Raw genomic sequence first — 19,776 nt, forward strand, 5'->3', positions numbered from 1 at the left:
AGCTTTTGAATATGCTATATAGGTTGGTCATAACTTTCTTCCAAGGAGTAAGCATCTTTTAATTTCATGGCTGCAGTCACCATCTGCAGTGATTTTGGAGCCCCCAAAAATAAAGTCTGACACTGTTTCCACAGTTTCCCATCTATTTCCCATGAAGTGATGGGACTGGATGCCATGATCTTCTTTTTCTGAATGCTGAGCTTTAAGCCAACTTTTTCACTCCCCTCTTTCACTTTCATCAAGAGGCTCTTTAGTTCCTCTTCACTTTCTGCCATAAGGGTGGTGTCATCTGAATATCTGAGGTGATTGATATTTCTCCCGGCAATCTTGATTCCAGCTTGTGTTTCTTCCAGGCCAGCATTTCTCATGATGTACTCTGCATACAAGTTAAATAAGCAGGGTGACAGTATACAGCCTTTACGTACTCCTTTTCCTATTTGGAACCAGTCTGTTGTTCCATGTCCAGTTCTAACTGTTGCTTCCTGGCCTGCATATAGTTTTCTCAAGAGGCAAGTCAGGTCGTCTGGTATTCCCATCTCTCTCAGAATTTTCCACAGTTTATTGTGATCCACACAGTCAAAGGCTTTGGCATAGTCAATAAAGCAGAAATAGATGTTTTCTGGAACTCTCTTGCTTTTTCCATGATCCAGCGGATGTTGGTAATTTGATCTCTGGTTCCTCTGCCTTTTCTAAAACCAGCTTGAACTTAAGGAGATGTAATTAGAATCTAAAAAGACTTTCTGCAACCATAAAACATGATTTCTGAACTGAAAAATGGGAAGAGAATACTAGTCACTGTGAGATCTGATCAGTCTCCTGGAAGACAGCATCTATTCAGCATCTAACTATCGAGCACCTGTCCTATGACAGGAACTGCCTTGTGCCAAATGGAAGAAACTGTAACAGCGACATACACAGAAGTGGAACCCATGGGAGACACCGCGGGAGACACGCAAGCTGGGTGCAGAGGCTTCGCTGTGTGGAGAGCCCGCGCTCCAAAGGACAGAGAGCAGCATCTGGAGGGGTAAAAATCAAAGAAATCCGAGAAAGACGTCCTTAAGCTGAAGAGACCTCAATTTTCTGAGTAAATCCTATACAGAAAAAATAACAAAGGAAAAAAAGACATTCCTAGATATATTTGATTATATTGTAAATGCCAAATAGGAGAAAGGTGGAGGGAGGAGGGGAGCTGCTCCTACAAACTCACAAGCTTCCGGAAAAGGAAACTAACGAACCGTCATTAGGCTTCCCATTGGCCACGGTGCCAACAGGGAGGCAGTGTCAGCTGTTTAACGGACACTGTTCAGATCGTCATTTAAGCCTCTTACATCAAGTCAAGGAATTCGTGAGGGCAGGAGGAATACTTTCGTGAGGAGGGTTGTGCGGAAAGCAGGGACTGGGACATCATGCCTCCCACATTTTCATCCATTAACTGGAAGTGCGCGTGTGCGCGCTCAGTTGCTTCAAGTGTCCAGCTTGTTGTGACCCCGTGGATTGTAGCCCGTCGGGTTTCTCCGTCCATGGGATTCTCCAGGCAAGAATACTGGAGTGGGCTGCCATGCCCTCCTCCAGGGGATCTTCCTGACTCAGGGATCTAACCTGTGTCTCCTGCCCCTCCTGCATTGCAAGAGGATTCTTTGCTGCTGAGCCACCAGGGAAGTCCCATACTAATTGAACAAGTTCAGCTAAACAGACATGATGTTAAAATGAAGCATGAAGTTACTGTTTATCAGAAAACAGTAGCAAATCTATTGAGCAAATAAATAAGCAAAGAGTGTTTATCAAAAACAACATATTGAACAAATAAGAACATGAAAGGCATTTTCTAAAAACTTAAGACTTAGAAAGGATGTTCATCCTTGCTACCGTTACTTTGTTCGGGCAATAAGAAAAAAATCATCACTGATGTAAATAATGTAAGCTAAGAGACAAAAGTGTCATCATTTTTATAACATGATCAAATAACCAGGCAATTAAAAAGACTCACTTAAAAATAATTAGAACCAATGAAATAGTTTAGCAAGGTGTCAATGCAAAGTAAATAGTGGAAAATGAGTAATTCATCTTTATCCCAGCAATATTCATTTAAAATGGAAAAAACATCCCACTTAGAATGGTAACAGCTACAGTTTCTGTTGGTATAAAGTGACTGGAAAGGTGAAAGCACTTCATGAATAAAACTAGAAATTCTACTGAAGGACATCAGATAGATCTAAGGGGGTGGGAAGATGGAACATTATTAAAATGCCAGTACGGGACACATTTATTTGTAATTCAAAGCAATTCTCATCATGAAAAACTAAAAAGAACAGTGAGATAACAAAACAACCATTCACATTTATTAGAAAGTTCTGATCACCAAAAGATGGTGCTGGGCCATGGGGTAGAGAAACAGACCCAAGAGAGTATGTGAATATAACACGAAACTAGCTGACACTTGCCCAGTGTTCTCTGTGTGTCGAGTGCTAGTCTGTGTGTTTCCATAGTGGAACCTATTTAATTCAGAACCCTGCGAGGTGGTATTATTATTTCTCCCACTTTACAGATGGGGCAGTCGAGGCGCAAAGAGGCTGAACAGCTTTCTCGGTGGCAGTCAGTGGGGCTGAACCCAGGCATTGACTGCAGAGCCTCACACGTGGTCGCCCCGTCAGCTCCGTGTACCGTGGGCGCCATCCCAAAGCAGCAGGAAGAAGCTCATTACTTAATAAATGATGCCAGAAACATCTGACTCCAATTTCACATCGTGCATAAAAATACATAGCAGCTGAAATAAAAGCCTAAAGTTAAGAATAAAATTATAAAAATATTAGACAAAAATATGACTACTTAGGTAACCCTGGGATGGGGAGGGCCTTCCTAAGCAAAGCAGGAAACCCAAAAGTTACAAAGAAAAAGAATGCATATATTAAGAAAATAAAGAGCTGAAATCTGTGGCAAGAGCAACAGAAAATAAGAGACGTACACTCTACGTATAACAAAGGGACACTCTCCCAATATGTGAAGAGCCCCTTTAGATTAATAATAAACTCTTAGAAAAATAAAGGGCATAAACAGGCAATCCAAGCAAGAAGCAAAGCAGAGGCTAAACTCACCAGTGGTCAGAGGCATGCAGATTAAGACAGCAATGGGCTCTTACTTTAGGGTAAGAGCCATTCATTTTGTTAAGAATTTGAAAAACCGATGTCATCAGGCATCAGTGAAGGGTTAGGCAACAGCATGTTTTCATACGCCGCTGGTGAGATTGAAAGCTGCTGTGAAATTTTGGGAAGAGAATTTTGTCATTATTTCTTAAAGTGAAAAATGATGATCTGACCCAGCTATGTGAGCTCTGGAAGTTAATCTGACAGTAATTCAAGCACCAGTACATCAAGATGTCTGTACAAGGTTGCTTCTTGCAGCACTGGTTTTAATACAAAATATAATCCAGTATACAAATGGGAAGCAAACCAATGTCCATCAGTAGGAGAACGGTTGAATAGACTCTGCTACCGTCACATAAAGCAAGAAACAGTGGCAGCTTAAGGGTGAGGAAAGCAGCGAGACGCTACTGCACACACATTATACTGAGAAGGGTGAAAATGTCTCAAGGTGTAAAGTGGGTGGATGACGCAGGCAAAGGGCAGCTCAGGAACAGCTCCTGGGGTGAAAGCTGGCAGAACCCCTTTGGAAAACAATAGGCAATGTTTAGAAAACGTAACATGTGGTCTGCTACCCTGCGTGCCCGCTCCTATGTCTGTTCCCTAGAGCAACTCATTGAAGAAATCAGGAGACAAGATGTATGAGGAAACGTATTGCACTGGGCTAAAGACTTCCAGCATGTCCGCCAGCAGGGCAGTGGGGGAGCATGATGGTTCATTCACACGATCGTGTGCTACACAGAAGCTAAATGCGAGAGTGCTGGAGCGGGGTGCCATTGCCTTCTCCGAAATGAATGGACGGCGCCTATCAATCGGCAGCTCTCTGCAACAGAATAATGGGGGAAGAAAAAGCAAGTCATGGAATGATTCGATTACATGATGTGGATGAAACCCACTACACTGTAGTTTGCTGTGTGTGCGTGTGTGACTGTGCCACACGGGCAATCCCAGTGAGAGAACACGGGCGCTGGGTCAGGAGCTGTGCGGCTTCTCCACCTTCCAGCTTGGCTGAGTGAGTGAAGAGAACCAGCTGAATCTGCCAGCCTCTGGCGTGCTGGAGACTATTCTTAGTTGTCAACTTTACTTTCAAACTCTTATCTGGAAGCCTGAGGGTTCATGTGAAAGAGGAACTCTAAGAATACGCAGACAGTGCAAGATTCAGGGTTTCCTAAACGGAAACCGAGGGGGAAGCCTGAAAAGAGCAGATGAGCAGAAAGAAGAAAAATGATGACTAGATCTACGGAAGGAGCAGACGATCCCATCAGGACACCCTCTGCCCGTGTCCCTGTGCGTTGGTGCGTGCGTGTGCTCAGCCATGGCCGACTCTTCACGACCCTACGGACTGTAGCCCGCCAGGCTTCTCTGCTGCTGCTGCTGCTGCTGCTGCTGCTAAGTCGCTTCAGTCGTATTCGACCCTGTGTGACCCCATAGATGGCAGCCCACCAGGCTCCCCCGTCCCCGGGATTCTCTAGGCAAGAGTACTGGAGTGGGGTGCCATTGCCTTCGCCACCAGGCTTCTCTAGACTGTGCCAAAGCCCCATCCCTATAAGACCAACACACCACTGAATCCACCTCTCCCTGGGGGAGGGGTGTTTCCCAAAGGAGCTTCACAGAGCACTCCTTCTTCAGGACATTGAAACCTACATCAAATTCTCTTGGGAAATCTTGGGTTAAAAAAGATCAACCAGGGGTCATTACCCCCAAACGTCTCAGAATTCTCAGTGCTTATGCGCACTGTGGACCTCCAGGAGGAGAATGTGATAAACAGTTTCCCAAACTTGTTTTACCATGGAATCCTTTTCTGGAGAGAAAGTTCGGGGACCAATGCTCCAGGGTGCATTTTGGAAAATATCGGGATAAGACAAAATGCCTGTTATAAGAATTAACATCTTAGTCTGAATTAGCGTGGAACTGATAAAATCTGCTGTCCACTCTCTTAATTGGACATAACTAGCAGATTCTCTGGAAGCTGCCTAACTCACCATAGCACAGGGCCCCTTCCTTCTATAAGCATGTGGAGTACTTGCCGTAGGGGCTTTCCACTGTGGTTGAAATGGGAAGGGAAGGGGTATGAGAACACCAACCTCTTAGGATGGGAACAGGCAGTGCAGCGCTCCTGGACAAGGCCCTGTGCGCTGCATCAGCACAAAAGTCTCAAAGCTCATATGGTGCCTGAGCTGAGAGGCTTACTCACAAACATTCTACAACAAGTCGCAAATTCATAGATCCCTAACGTTACACATGCATTATGAGATTATTCTCCCGAGTGCGTGTGCCTGTGCCGTGTGCACACGCACGCTCAGTTGCTGTGTCCGACTCTCTGTGACCCCGTGGACTGTAGCCCACCAGACTCCTCTGTTCATGGCATTTTCCAGGCAAGAATACTGGAGTGGGTTGCCATTTTGGAGATCTTCCTGAGCCAGGGATGGAACCCACGTCTCCTGTGTCTCCTGCCTTGGCAGGCGTATTCTTTACCAGTGTGCACCTGGGAAGCCCTTTATTCTCCCAAATGTGGTACTAAAATCATAAGAGTTTCATTAAAATTTTTTTTACTATGAAAGAGAATATATAAACATATGTGTGTGCATATACATATATATGCACACACGTACTCACATCTGAAAACGCACAGAACGTTTGCACAAGCAGCATCCAGACCAAGAATCAGCACGTTGCCAGTAGCCTCGGCCCCCACACGCCCACTCAGCCTCCCCAATCAGCTCAACTTTGTTACAATCACTTCCTGCTACTGTTTACTGTTTTACTGCTATACACGTTTCCCTAAACAATATAATTTCAGACCTCATGAACTGACCAGACGCGTGGCTGGCTTCTGCTCTTCAGCACTGTGTTTGTGAGGTTTGTTCACGTTGCTCTGAGTACCAGCAGTTCGTTGCTCTCCCCTGCAGCGTAGAGGTATCATAATTTATCCGTCTCTTCTACTGTTGACGGACACTGGGTGGTCTCTGTTGCTTTGCTCTCATAAATAACACTGCTGTGGCCGTCTCTGTACACGCGTCCAGGTGCAGCTGCACACCTGGATTTGGATCCCGGAGTAGAACTTCTGGGCCACAGATCATGATGTCGCCTGACTTCCATCAGAGGTTACGAGACTGTGTTGTGCGAGGTTGTTCGGTTTTTAGCCCTGTTAGCACTGCCTGAGCCTTCCCACCCGTCAGGCCTTCTGTGACATGTGGGCCTTGTCAAGCTGTTTCAGCTCTGCCTCTGTGTGTGTGTGTAGCAGCAGTGGTAGCAATAGTTCACTGTGATCTTTTGATTTCTCCGATTACAAATGAGGCGAAGCACCTTTTTGTATACTTGCTGTTCACATTTTGCGCCGTGACTGCAAGTGCCTTTTTTTTTTTTTTTTTTTTTTTTTTTTTACTGAACTGGCAACCCTCTTCTTGCAGATTTGTAGATTTGTAGAGATCCTTGGAGCACACCGAGTAATCATTCTTGCTCATCATTCTGTGAACTGCTTTCTCATTCTTTTTGTGCTGTTTTGTAGGGAACAGGACTTCCTCACTTTGAAATAGGTGAGGTTAGTCTTTCCTTTATGGTTAGGGCATTTTGAGTCTTATTTGAAAAATCTTTTTTTTTCCTGAGGTCATGAAGAAGAATCTTTTATGGTTTAAAAGTGTTAACAGTTTTGCCTTTAATATTTAAGCCTACTCAATCCAAAAATAAGTTTTCTGAACAACATGATGTAGAGTTCAATGTAGTCTCCTTTCCCTCTTTCTCTGCCTTTTCATTCTGTATGATGCTTAATAGCCCCACACTACTTATCACCAGTGCCTCTGTAATATATTTATTTGTATCGTATTTATATTCAAAATGATTTTATAATATATCAAATATATCCACATGCCTATGACTCTTTCATTTTCCCTTCTGTTTCATGGAAGTGTAAATTTTTGAAGGAAAGGGGGAGCTAAACATAATTTTGAGACTGGGGGGAATCAGTGGTTTCCGTGGGGATTTCTCAGCCACTGTGCAGGAGTAGGGCTCTGAGAAGCAGGGGAAGAATCAGGAGCTAAGAGGTGCTTTCACAAATTAGGAAGGTTAACAGATAAGTGCATAATGTCATATAAGAAACGAATCGCCAGTCTAGGTTTGATGCAGGATACAAGATGCTTGGGGCTGGTGCACTGGGATGACCCAGAGAGATGGTATGGGGAGGGAGGTGGAAGGGGGTTCAGGATTGGGAATACGTGTACACCCGTGGCGGATTCATGTTGATGTATGGCAAAACCAATACAATACTGTTAAGTAAAAATAAAAAATAAAATAAAATCTGAAAAAGAAGATACTATTCAGCTTTGGCAAGAATTAAGTGAAATGGATGCCCACACACTGATCCTGAAAACTAGCTGAAAGATTTTTGAAATTTGTCAATATATACTAATAATTTCTACTATTTGATGTAGTAATTTCACTCCTGGGCATCTATCCTGATGAAATACTTAAAAATGCACATAAAAATGGAAAGATAATAAAAGCTGCATTTACTCAGAATTCCACAATGACCCATTAAATTACAGGCTGCATACAGCCCACTGAGCATCACTTTCCAGATGTGAAGCTTGCTCATGTGCATTATTTTTTGAAACACTTGTACTAAGGGGCTTCCATGCTGGTCCAGTGGGTAGGAGCCCACACTCCCAATACAGGGGGCCTGCGTTCAGCCCCTGGTCGGGGAACTAGATATCACAAGCTGCAACCAGGAGTTCGCATGCCGCAACTAAAGATCCTGTGCACCAGTACAAAGGCCTGGCACAGCCAAATAAACACACAAACAGAAGCATGAAAAACAGTGATACTGAGATACAATTTACATACAATAAAGTTCATCCCTTAAAAATATCCAATTGTAAGGTTTTTATATTTTCAGAGTTGTGCAACCACCACCATAATCTAATTTTGGAGTATTTTCACCCCCCGAAAGAAACTTCGTATCCAACTGATAGTCACGTCCCATGACCCATTCCCAACTTTCAGCCCTAGCTGATGACTAATCTACTGGTGTTTTTTCACAGACCTGCCTATTCTGACCATTTCACAAAAATAGATTCACATAACATAGAGCCTTTTGTAAATAGCATTTGGCATGTCTTTGAGACTCATCTATAGTTTAGCATGTCTTCATAATTCAGTGCCACTGAGTGGATGCTCCGGTGCCCACTGCATTGGGAATGCAGAGTCGTAACCCCTGGGCCACCGGGGAGGGGCCTCATCTGCCCACCTAACAGGTTGGTACACAGCTGTTTGTGCCACTCCCTTTCATTCATTTTAATTTCTGTGAGGTTGGCACTGATGTTCCCTCTTTTCTTTCGGTTTTAATAACTTGAGTCCTCTCTTTTTTCTTGGTCTGTTTGCTAAAGACTTGTCAGTTTTCCAATGGACCATGTATCACGTTTATAACTTAAGTATGATGGGAAGACAGAAACAGTGAGGGGTGACCCCTCCAATGGGAGTGAGAGAATGCTGTCCCACTCCTTCTAAATGTCAGCGCGGCTGACTCCACACCTTTCCCAGCTCTTTCACCATCTCTGCTTGGAGTGGTGGTAAGGTGGAGCTCGGGGACTGAGGAGAATCAAAGGGATCTGGTGCGCTGGCCACCACATGCCAACACTGATGGGCCGTGAGCTGTGGGCAGAGCCACGCCTCCGAGACAGGAGAATCCACGGCTCCACGGCTGTTTGGTCTGACGTCACAACTCACCGGTACTGTTTTTGCCGTGTTTCCAGTTCTTTGCGTCTGTGCTGCTTGAGAATGTGAATTTGGTCATCACAGGCCAACTTCGCTGTGAAGAAAGCACATGTGTGAAATGAGCCCAGAGAAGGGCAGAAAGAAGGGCCAGCGTCCCGGCTTCCCCCAGAAACCCCCTGTGCCGACAGGATGCGGTGGGCGTCACACTGGGCCGGTTTCCAGAGTCAGGTGTGGAGAAGCTGGCAGCACGCACTCTCTGACTCTCGGAATCCTTGCTCTTGGAAGTCCACCCCCACTTAAGAAGCATGAGTCCCCTGAGACCACCTCACTGTGAGAAGTCTCAGCTCTATGGGGAAGCCTTAAAAATGAGACGCCATGTGGAGAGCGAGGGACCACGGAGCCCTGGAGCTCAAGCCACGTCCACGTGAGAGAACCATCTTGGAAGCGGATTCTCTAGCCCTCCCCCCTCAGTGGCTGCCCATGGCTCACGGAGGAACCACCCAGCTAAGCCTTTCCCAACTTCCTGACCCCTAAGATCATGAGCAAGATAAAAAGCCTACTTAAAGCTGCTAAGATCGCTATAGAGAATGGATCGGTGAGATATGCAGGGTGGCTTCCATGTGCCCCTACAGATCCACCCTTCATCTTGTCCTGTCCCTGAGGGTCCTGATCAGGGCATCAGTGGGCTTCACACTGGGTCAGGCCACTGGGAACCCCGGCTAGAGAGTGGAGGGCGTGGGGCAGTGAGGAGAAGACACTCCTTCCCGCGCCTCTTCAGCGTCTCCCCAGACTGTCTGCACCTCTGCCGAGGGCTATAGCTCCTCCCAAGGCAGCTCTGGCTGCAGGACTCTCTCCTGAATTGCTCTGGCATTTTTTCCCTCCCCCACCCCTCTAGGACCAGCAGCTAACGGCCTTCCACACTGGCCTATGCCTTCTAAATATCCCAGTTTGAATGTGCCGTATTTTTCTTTTGCTGGAAAGAGATTTGGGGTCTGTGGGAAGAAGGACTGGACTACACAGCTGACAGCTTGGGTGGCGGGGGTGCGGGGGGGGGGGCGGGCAGGAGGAAGCGGAGCTCGTGATTTAAAAATCTTGGTAGAAGAGAAGTGCCCTGTCTGCAGCCTTTTCCATGGTGGCCACCAAAAGACAGAATGACTTTTGTGATCTTCCCTGCCATGAGGACAGAGGGTAAAAATCCTTCTTGCCCCAATCATTTAGTTCAGAAATGCTCCTGAAATTTTCTTTCTTAAGTTAAATTCCAGGTCAGAAACAACACGATGTGGTCTGAGAGTTTAAGAGCACCAGGCACGGATTTGAATCATGCTAGGAGGCTGGGGAGGCAGTGGGGAGGCGCACTGTTCAGAGGGGAAGAGGCCTGAGCTGACCCCATCATCTGCTTCTCTCTCCTCCACCTCCAACCAAGCCAGCTGTGTGTCTCTTACCAAGAATGGCCTCACGAGAAAGTGTCAGATTGGGGTCTACACTTTTGAGGGTCTTGCTTAAGAGGGCACATTTTAAGTTCTCTCTTTCAACACAAAAGTGAGACTTCAGGTTTAATGACTGGTGAACACTGAGCAAGGGCCCTGCCCGTGATTCCTCCGAGCTGGTGCACAGGCGTTCCTGGTCACCCCCTTCCTTTCCCTGGCCTGAGGGGGATCCCTAGGAGCCCAAGCCCCACCGTGACCTCCTAGAGAGGAGAGCCAAGAACTAAACTGGAGAACTGTCCATCCAGGGACACGTCCTAGGGGTATGTGCTACTAGAGATCCTGGGTCCCCTCTGACAAAAGTGGGGGGCTCATAACCTTCCCCTGAAGGACTGTATGGCAGAGAGGGGACATGGCTGGATGGAGCTTGGAGCCTGTCACTCCACCCTCTGAGCCTGGGACTTCTCAGCACCCAGAGGAAGTCATGTTTCCCGCAGGTGCATCAGGGCACAGAGCGGGTGCTCAGCCACGGGCGGCGTTGTTATTATTCCCATGGATACAGTTCTGCGGGGATGGAGGGCCCACAAACCCTCTCATTTCCTGGAAGCCCAGGAGGTGGACGGGGCCTGAGCCGCTCACCTTGCCCGTCTCTCAGGACAATCTCGCCCTCGCCCGATAGCCAGCGGTAGCAGGGGAACTCGATGTAATCCCCACAGGGTGTCTTCACTGTGATGTACTTCAGGTACCAGTCGTCATGGAACCAGTACTTGCGCTTCTCGATTTTGATCAGCTGGATGTCGCCCAGTTCTTCATCCACTGTCACGTCGTAAGAATCCACCTGAGAAGGAGAAAAGGCGAATCAGAGTCTGGGAGCCCCTGAGCCTTTGTATCATCCTCGGTGCATTTAGCAGAGATGTCTGCTGATGTCTGCCTTGGCATGGCTCTGTGCTGTGCCCTGGGTGACAGAGATGGCCAAGTCCCCCAACTCTGCCCTCAGGAGATGGAAGTGAGTAAGCGCCAGCGCTGCTTGGAGGGAGACCTGCTGTCTTCACAAGGCCCAGGATGGGGGAGGCGGAGGCTCCAGGCAGGAGCGCCCTCCTCCAGGCCAGGCTCGGTGAGGGCCTCTGCAGCTGACCCCACTCACAAGGGCAGCAGGCTGCTGGCCCTGCTACCCCATAGGGCTGGATGAGGCTAACTGGTCCTCGCACACACAGGGGCAACTGGCAAAGCGCTCCCTGATGCTGCTATTGATTCCACAGGCACTTTGGGAGGAGGGAAGGTTATGACCTGTGTCTCAGATGCAGACAGTGAGACTCAGTCCCACTTCCACTACCAACTGGCGGAGCTGGACTTCCAGTCCAAGCCTTCCCATGTGTCTCTCGTTATCAGCGGGGCAGATAACTGGGTGAGAATGAGGAGGCTCGGGTGAGAGTGCAGCCACAGATTCAAGTCGTCCCGGGCCTCCGCAGCTCCGAGCCACAGTGATGCCAAGAAAATCAGAAGAGTGGTTCCCGCCACGTCGGAGGCGTAGTGGTGGGCGGAGGCTGGCCTTGCTGTCCCAGGCCACGCGCAGCTCGGCACCCCGGGGCTGCTGCCAGGCTCCTGACCCCAGAAGACGAGCTGGCACGGCGGCAGTGCCGCTGGAGGCCCTCCTCTCCATGTGTGCAGCTGGGAGAGAAGGCTGGGGCTCAAACACTGCATCGGGTGTTCTGAAGACCAGCAGGTTCGGGAAGCCCCAGACTCAAGGCCATCTGAGGCACTTTCTAAGCCAGGTTTCACCCATCTCCGAGGTTTTTTCTTGGTGGCAGAACTTAAAGAGTTCTCAGCGCAATAGTGAATAAGTGGAGGGATGGGTGTTCACCGTGCACGAGACCCTGTGCATCCCCACTTCCATGCTCGCCCTCCAAACCCCAGGACACCCCTGGGGGACTGCTTAAGAAGAGTGGGAAGTTGGGTGTTTTCAGCAAACGCTCTGGCTCTGAGCACAGGGAGCTGTTTGCGTGTCTTTGCTGCTGTGGATGCTAGACGCTTATGGTCAGAAAGCAGAAGCCTCTTGCCAGTTCCCTGTGGTCTGGTCCTTTCCTCTCCCTCCTCCCAGCTCCTCTGTTCATCCAGCCCCTCACTGGGACTCCCCTCCCACCTTCTCCCCAGGGATCAACAATCTGTAGTACAGACAGCCCCCTCCCTGCCCAAGGCCCCCCCAGCCTGGGGGTCACCGTTGTCTGTGAACTTGTCTGTGACCCCTGCTCTCTCACGAGACACACCATGGGACTGGAGGGTTCTGCTGCCTGAAGGGTGGGGCATCCAGCAGAACAGGTAAGCTGGCTCGCCTGTCAGGGACCCACCACATGGGCTGGCTCCTCTTTCGCCAGAGACTGTTTCTCACTGAGAACCCAGCTGAGGCCGAGTGAGACCCGCAGATGTCTCGCTGCAGTGCAGACCCAGCAGAGGGAAGTGCACATGTGCGGTACGGCGGGTCCTGGGCCCCGGGTGCTGGCGCCAGGGGAAGTGGCTTCCCTGCGGCTCCGCAGGGGCGGGGGCGGGGGCTGCCGGCGTCTGGGGGCTGATGCAGGAAGGCTGAGGTGAAGGGGGAGAGAGCAGCCTCTGTCCGGTAACGAGAGGCAGGAGCACCTCAGGTGGACATGCTCAGGGAAGTGGGACGGGGCCAGGAGCCTCTCCAGAGCGACTCTCAGAGGGAGGGCCAGACGTCCAGCTGTGGGCAGTGACGGCTAAAGAAGAGACGAAGGAGCTTCTTTGAGGGCAGGGAGAGCAGGGTCACCCTGTCCCACCTATGTGCAGCCACAGGAGAATGGACCCTTCAGGTCCCCTGGCCCCAGTGGCCCCTACAGGTACCTGGTGGAAGGCCCTGGAGCTCCACCTGGGATGGAATCTGTGGACAGCTTACAGGGACTCAATATGCTCTCTGACGGGGAGGGGGCGGGACAGGCCTGCGCCTCTGGCCGGCCTCTGGCTGTGGAGCAGTGCCCCAGGAGGTGAACGAGGGTCCGAGGAATTCAGCCCTCACTCGGGCTGTCTAGGGACAAAGTCTGGTGACTGGAAACTAGTTTCTGAGGGAGTTCCTGCTGGAGAGTCACAGAGGTTAGAGGGGGCCTCCGGGGAGCTCTCAGGGTCCTGTGCGTCACACAGAAAGTCAGGTCTTCGGAAGGCGCAAAGAGCTGGAGGTGTAATGACCTTCCTCCCTCCTCTCCCTGGGCCGGGGTGCTGGATGGATGCTATGTTTGTTGACTCATTTGCCTTGACTCACTAACATCACATGGCCATTCCGCACAGTCTACAGTGCCAACAGTGGCTGGCATGACGCACAGTAAATATAGGACGTGTGCGGATGATTATCTCATTTTACAGCTGGAAACTGAGGCTCAGAGAGGTCAGGCAGCTACCATGCTAGTAAGTAACTGGTGGCCCCATGATTAGAACCCATGCCTGTGTGATGGCCCAGTCTGGGTTCCTCTCACTTCTCCCGATGATCGCATCGTGGGAAAAGCCTTGGTCTGGGAGCCAGGTGACCTGGCTTTGAGCCCAGGTTCAGGCCCGCTATGGAGTATGAGGGTGATGTGGAGTGGGGTGGAGGACATGGAAAAGCTTCCTGCGAGATGGCATTTGAGGCAGCTCTTAGGACTTGGTAAGATTTTGGAGGTGAGCTGAGTGGAGAAGGGGAATGCGCAGGGCATTCTGAATGTGGGGAAAGGAGGTGAGGAATTCACATGTGGGGGGGGAGCCTGGTACATGGAGTTCTTGGGGCAGAAGCGGTGGGTGCCGCAGTCAGGCACTGGAGAGAGACATGGAGGCAGGGAAACCTGATATCCACTAGCCTCCTTTCTCAGAGGGGCCAGCTTGCAGATTTCATCCAGTTGCTCTCAACTCAACACTGGACACACAGCTCTAAGGCTTTGGAATATTTCAGCAAAGGCTTAGTTGGTCAGTTTTTGTTTTGATCTTTATATCAGCATTTAAAGAAAGGTTCCATTTGTCTCTGCTCCAGATTCCTGCTACAGCAAGGACAGAGAGTCATGGTGTGGTCCAGCCTGGACTGCCTGTTGTGGAGGGGCTAACGAGGGGCCGATGGGGGGTGGGAAGGGAGAGGAGGGGGCTGTGGAGCAGAGAGAGAGAGAGGGAGGTGATTAAGGGGTGGATAAGGGAGAGGCCAGGGCAGAGAGAGGAAGAGAAGGGGCAGTGGTTAGGGAGATTAAAGAAGCAAAGAACTGGGGGACTGGGGGAATCTAGGAGGCAGCAGAAGGGAGAAGCTGAAGCAGAAAAGACGGCAGAGATTCCGGGCACTGGGGAGCTGTGAGGAGAGCGGAGCAGAGGAAGCATGAGAAGGAGGAGGAAGAGGCAGGACGCAGGGAACGGATGGTGCAGAGAGGGCAGGTGTAGGATGGACAGGGTCAGAAGGAAATACTTTTTCTTCAGATTTCCCAGGCCAGAATACTGGAGGGGTTGCCGTTTCCTCCTCCAGAGGCTCTCCCCCACCCCTCCCCGGGGACTGAACCCGAGTCTCCTGAATTGCAGGCAGATTCTTTACCATCTGAGCCACCAGGGAAGCCCTTATTCTTCAGTAATATGGTCTTTCTGGGAAGGCAGTATTCCACAATATATTCTTCATGAACATATTGTAAGAATATTCACTGGAAATATTTAAGAAGTAAAGCTGTAAGACTTGTTCACACTTTCTGACTACGTTCAAGGAGATATACTAAACAGCACCCTATGGCCTTTTGCTTTCCTAAAAGTGCTACCAGGGAATGAAAAAGGCTCAGGTTAAGATTTCCCAGAAGTCTTCAGATCTGTGAAAGTTATCCCACCTGAACTTGAATTACTTTAAATGGACAGAGTCAAAGAAACACCAACTTGCGAAATTTGCCTTGACAGGAGAATCTCACCTGTGAAGGACTCTGATTCCCACTCCAGTCCTGAATCACTCTGCAGAACTCTGATGAGAATAACCAGTGATTTGTGACTGAATTTGTTGCAGGGGGAAAAAGCAGTCCTGTTCATTACAGGGACTGAATTTTGAGTGAGGGGAGTGCGGTGTTGACCTGACATGACCTGGAAATGTCTGAACTGGTTGCCTGGAAAAAGTCTTTATTGTTGTTACCATTACTGTTATTATCTATAATGACTGTAATGCTTTTCAGGTTAAATGGGATAGCATTATCTTCTCCACAAGTATTTCCTCTAAGATTTCTCCCTCACCTTTACCCCAAAGGGACAGATTGTCCTTAAAGAGACATTGGCTGGAGAATGAGGAAGTAGCTCTGGGCTGTGCAAGACTCCCTATGGAGTAACTTTGCATCAACGGGAACTTTCTCAAAAGCTGATTTTTTTCAAAGAGCCTTTGGAGACAGCAAGTGCCCTGCAGTGCCCCTCCTGAAGTACCCCTCTTACCCCAATGGAAATGTGATATGCAAACTTCTCCTGAAATTTGCTTCTGGGACTCTCACCGAGATGTTTAATCACAATGTCATTTGAATGAATTCAAATGAAATAATGAACAGAGGGATGCTTTCATCTCTCTTCCAACGCCCGTGTTATGGTCACATCCTTATCTCCCGAGAAGCCACACCCAGGCGCCCATGCTGAACAGCAGGAACACACCGATGGGTAGTGTATGAAGGAGAATGGACACCCTGCAGACAGATCATAAAGATCAAGCAGTCTGCACCCTGTCCTCCTCGCGTGTTGGTGGAATCCACAAAATAATGGAAAGAAATGATGGTGCTTCAGAAATAGCTGAGGGTATCATCACCCCAAACGGATGATCCATTGGCCCTTCTGCACCACCATCCCCTTGGCCTGGTTGGGGAAACCAAACAACAGGAGGTAGTTCGTATACTCAATGCCTAACTCTTCCAGAAGGGTACTCTCTAGCCACAGAAGTATACTGAACTTGGCTAAGTGTCAGTTGGACTTATAGAGCAAGGTTCTGAGGCTCCTGGGTAGGAATCAAGCCCTTTCTGAGTTTCCAGCCTGGAAAAGGAGAGGACTATTACTGCTGACGTTAGGCTCTGCAGACCTAAAACATGCTTCATGAATATTACCCAAAAAGTGTTTGGTTGAACCATATGAAATTGCCAGTTTTATCTGTCAAAAGTAGTCAACTATGAGTAATTCCTTTTGGTTCAACAAAATAATGAAGAGGTAAAAAGACAGCTTTATGAAATCTAAATCTTTATGGTCCAGATCAGAAACTGGGAGTGGCAGAAGGGAACAGATATTTTCTGGGTACCTGTAGTGTGTTGGGACTATCACCACATTTAATGAGCACTTATGTAATGATCATTTAATAAACCCAGTGGACTGGGCACCAAACACCTGGTAAGGACCAGTTGTGAGCACCTCTGTGCTCACAGAGAACGCTGCAGGCTAGAATTCACGCCCAGATCAGCATTGGGAGTCCATTTCTGAGTGAAACCTCACTGCAGCGCCTGGCCCCGCAGACTAGAGGTGCAGCCAACACAGGGCCCCTTTGCTTCCTGTACTCCCAGGTCACCAGGGCCTCTGGTGAGGTGGGGAAAGGGGAAGCCCTCCTCCCTCTTCCTCCTCTGAACGCTCAAAGCCTGGGGGTAAGTGTTCCCCCTGTGTACACTCTACTGGAAGCCAGTGAAGACCCCCAGGTTTGCAAAAGTCCTCTCCTGGCCTCGGTCTCTCGTTCCTTCGCTCCGCATCCCTCTGGGAACCTGGCCTGGTAATGTGAGCTGCCCAGGTGTGGAGACATCAGCTAGTGCCACACTGAGCCACCGGCTGGGACTCCTAGACCAACTCAAAGCCAGGACTCCTAGACTTGCACTTCACGTCTGGGGAAACTGACGCCCGGGATGGGGGCGGAGCGAGCTAGTGATCAGGCCCTGGTGGAACTCAGGTCTCTGGATCCCTAGCCCTCCTCATTCTCCCCACTGCTGAGGTGCCATCTATGGAGTCCCACGAAGTGGGCGCAAGTAATGGTCACAGCGCTTGCCCAGTTAAGGATTCTCTTAGAGCCCCTCGCCCCCAACCTTGGGTCCCAGCCACCCCGATGGGTCCTGGACGCGCCCGCGCCCCGCCCCGCGGCCGCCCCAGCCCGTCCCGGCCGCGCGCCCTCACCGCGCCGCGCTCGAAGTCGTTGTAGAAGGGCTTGTCCAGCAGGTGCTTCTCGCTGCAGCCCGCGGAGCCCACGAGGCTCAGGTAGATGTAGTCGTCGGTGCCCGCGAACCACTGGCTGCCGGTGGCCACGGTGACGGTGTAGGAGGGCATGGCAACGGGCAGCGGGGGTCGCGCGGCGCGGGCGCAGCCAGCACGGGGAGCCTCGGCACGCCTCAGCACCTCTCCCGCCGGCGCCGCAGCTTCCTCACTCCCAGCGCCCGGGGTCCCCGCCGCCTCCGCCCTCGCCCTCCAGCAGCTCTGACCCCGCCCCGCCCACTCCCCGCCCCGCCCACTCCCCGCCCCGGGCCCGCCTCGCCCCGCCCCCGGACCCGCCCTCCCGCAGCTCTGACCCCGCCCCGGGCCCGCCCCACCCCGCCCCACCCCGCCACCGCCCCGGGCCCGCCCCTCCCTGCCCGGGGCCCGCCCTCCAGCAGCTCTGACCCCGCCCCGGACCCGCCCCTCCCCGCCCGGGGCCCGCCCCTCCCCGCCCCCGGCCCGCCCCCGCAGCTCTGACCCCGCCCCGGGCCCGCCCTCCCGCTGCTCTGACCCCGCCCCGGGCCCGCCCTCCCGCAGCTCTGGCCCCTCCGGACTCGCCTAGGGCACCATGAGCGTCACCCATCCCTGAACCTCCTGTCCTCGACTTGGCCTGTGTTTTAGCAGTCAGGGGACTGGGGCCACCTCAGCGGCTACCCCTCCTCGCTCTCTTTGTCCCTCCGTTCACTCAGTTTCTCTGTCACTGTTTCCACTCTTCACCCTTCCCTCCTGCCTCGGCCTCCCTCAGTCCCCAGGGAGGCATTAGGGCTGGGCTCCAGGCACCCCTGGAAAAACCGGACATAGCCCCTGCTCTCACTGAGGCCCCGGGGGAGTGGGAGGCCGCGCGACTGGGGCAGTCCTGCCACTGTTGCGAGCAGGGGTGCTCTGGGAGTCTAGGGCGGGCAGAGGCGCCCATGTGGGGCGTCAGCAAAGCTTTTCAGGGTGACACCTGAGTTGGTACTTTGAGACTTCTGTGGGCATGGGCGTGGGCATGGGCTTCCTCCACAGCCTTGGTGGAATGTCACAATAGGCCCGGTGTAGGTGGGCACTGAGGGGAGTCAGGTGCCAGCCACCCTCAGGCCTGGAGATGGTCAGTGTGTAGTGGGAGGCAGGGCAGCCAGAGATGGAGAGAGGCCAGCACCTAGGAGGGTGTATGGAGGGGCTAGTCCTCGGAAGGGTTGCAGACACTTGGGGGCAGGGAGGCTGGGCGTGCAACGGGACTTGTTTGGAGATGGTTTGGGAGTGGAAGCGTGGCCGGAAGTCTCGGGAAGATGACGTGGACTCCATAGCAAGGATGTTCCAGGAGTTAGAGCTGGTTTTGGAAAACCCGCTGCCTGGCAGAGTTTTATTTATTCATGTATCTATTGTAATTATTTTTTAATCGGCTCTGTAACGGACGATGCGCAGAGGCCCGGAAGGGATGGTAGTAAAAGGCTCTGTGTGTTAGAGGGAAACTTCCCACGGTGGCCAGCTTTCTGCTGCTGTGTCCTGACCTCAGAAGTCTTCTGTATTCCCCTATACCTCCCGCATACCCAACTGCAAAACTGAGTGTGGTATGCATTCAGTAATGAGTTGAGCTAAATTTAAAAATAAATTCATTCCACCTGAGGTGGTGGGTCCATCCAGCTGCCTGTTTTGCACAGTCACTTTTGCGGACAGGCACAGCGGCAGGCTAAAGGTGGATTTCTAATTTCTGGGAGCTGAGACTGCCTGGTGGCAAGCTCTGCTTCCTCCTCTGCCTGGTAGGACCACCACGCTGGGCAAAGGGAGAGAGTGAGCCCCTGCCGTTCTCTACAGGTGGGATGAGGGCAGAATACAGTGGGACTGGCTTTATTTATCAGAGGACAAATACCAGAGGGATTCGCTGGGAATCAAATCATAGGACATGGAAGACTGGCCACAGTTGAGATAGGGTGGATGGTAATAGCACAAAAGTGGGACCCAGCCCGTGCCAGCCGAAACGCGCTCCAGGGAACTCTGGAGAAGACACGCAGGGTGGCTATGGGAATGTTCTTCAAATCTAAGAATTAAATGGCCATTATTTTCTTAGAAAAAGGAAATACAATATGTTTTCTGATGAAAGTAATGAACTATCTTTGTAGGAAATAGACATTTGATACACAAATAAAACTCATAACAATGTGCAGAAAAAGCAGTCAGTAAATACTTACTAATTGCATTATATATTTTTACATTAAGAGCACACTGTACATGTAATTTCCTGTCATATTTCTATTCTCCTTACTATTGTAAGATATTTTGTTATGTAATTTCATGTCTTAAATATTTTGTCAACTGTGTAATATTTAATTATAATTATATGGGTAGACCAT

The 19,776-nt window shown here is 50.5% G+C and overlaps 1 protein-coding gene across 2 annotated transcripts in view; it reads right to left on the reverse strand.

Moving 5' to 3' along the window:
• ALOX5 (arachidonate 5-lipoxygenase) overlaps positions 1–17,630 on the reverse strand; it is a 47,379-nt gene extending 29,749 nt beyond the window's left edge. For both annotated transcript variants that reach the window (XM_015104505.4, XM_027962219.3), the window contains exons 1-3: positions 17,372–17,630; positions 10,910–11,108; positions 8,859–8,940 (exon numbers count right to left, since the gene is read on the reverse strand). In XM_015104505.4, coding sequence (XP_014959991.2) covers positions 8,859–8,940; positions 10,910–11,108; positions 17,372–17,521 — 431 coding nt within the window. In that variant the 5' untranslated portion in view covers positions 17,522–17,630. The remainder of the gene's footprint in view (positions 1–8,858; positions 8,941–10,909; positions 11,109–17,371) is intronic.
• Positions 17,631–19,776: the final 2,146 nt, after the last annotated feature.

The sequence above is a fragment of the Ovis aries genome, chromosome 25 (assembly GCF_016772045.2).
Source record: "Ovis aries strain OAR_USU_Benz2616 breed Rambouillet chromosome 25, ARS-UI_Ramb_v3.0, whole genome shotgun sequence".
NCBI classification, from domain to species: Eukaryota; Metazoa; Chordata; class Mammalia; order Artiodactyla; family Bovidae; genus Ovis; species Ovis aries.